The 1175-nt window shown below is 36.4% G+C and overlaps 1 protein-coding gene across 1 annotated transcript; it reads left to right on the top strand.

Annotated features, from left to right (window-relative positions):
• On the top strand, positions 1-927 carry LOC108978201 (the record flags this gene model as incomplete). The annotated part of the gene is given in 3 exon segments (XM_018948358.1): positions 1-429; positions 485-759; positions 863-927. Coding segments are annotated over 3 exon segments (615 nt in total). The 3' UTR covers positions 875-927.
• Between the last annotated feature and the right edge of the window lie 248 nt (positions 928-1175).

The following is a 1175-nucleotide window of genomic DNA, read 5'->3' as shown; positions in this document are numbered from 1 at the left end:
TAAGTAAAACAATCCTTGAAGTACATATATTCATTTAATTGTATTCTCATTTATTTTTTAGGTACCTCGCTTATGGAACACCTTTTGAGATCATAGCCTCGATGCATAAATTAGGGAAAAYCACAGTGCGGAATATCGTACTTGAAACGTGTGAAATATTTTGGTTACACCTGTGCCCGATATACCTTAGCGAGCCAACTACCGCACAATATAAAGACATTGCTGCAGATTATTTAAAACTGTGGAATATACCAAACTGTGTCGGAGCAATTGACGGGAAGCATATAGCTATTATTCGTCCACAAAATTCAGGCTCGTTATTTTATAACTATAAAATGTTTTATAGTATAGTTTTAATGGCATCCTGCGACGCTAGGTATACGTTCACCTCTGCCAGCATTGGTAGCTATGGCGGACAAAGTGACGGAGGTATTTTAAAAGATTTGCAATATTCCAATATTTACTTATTTTATTTTATTTCAAGGTATCTTTCAGCAAACTAAATTTGGTCAAGCACTCTTGGAAAACAAATTGCCACTACCACCAAGAGCTCCATTATGGAATGAATCCTCAACAGATTTTCCACATTTTTTTGTGGCCGACGCAGCGTTCCCATTGAAGAAAAACTTAATGCGACCTTACCCCGGTGCACAGCTGCCACGAAACAAAGCACTTTTCAATTACCGGTTATCCCGGGCTCGTAGAGTAATCGAAAATAGCTTTGGTATTTTAACTGCTCGATGGCGTGTTCTACGAAAGGTAATAAACTTTAGCCCAAAGAACTGCGAAACAATTGTGTTAACCTGCTTGGTTCTTCACAATTTTGTAATGTTGAATGACCATGATCGTTGGTATTGTCCAGATACATTTATAGACACAGACACCGCAGACCATGTAATATTGGAGGGATAATGGCGTGAAGATTTAGAGAGTGTTGGAGGTGAATTACATTCAATAAGTACAACTCGACGCAATGCATCTAGTTTCGCATTCCGTGTAAGGGATTTTTTGCCAGACTATTTTATAAATCAGGGAGCGGTTTCATTTCAAGAAGATCGTATTTAGTGTATAGCAATGTTTGTGTATTTTATGCATTTGAAATATATATGTATATATTTTTATGTATAAAATTGTAATCTAAGTACCTTTATACTATACTTTTGTTACGTTTTTTG

Source organism: Bactrocera latifrons, unplaced genomic scaffold, assembly GCF_001853355.1.
Source record: "Bactrocera latifrons isolate USDA-ARS-PBARC rearing strain unplaced genomic scaffold, ASM185335v1 scaffold_1199, whole genome shotgun sequence".
Classification (NCBI taxonomy): domain Eukaryota; kingdom Metazoa; phylum Arthropoda; class Insecta; order Diptera; family Tephritidae; genus Bactrocera; species Bactrocera latifrons.
This window is presented reverse-complemented; position numbering and strand designations above follow the sequence as displayed.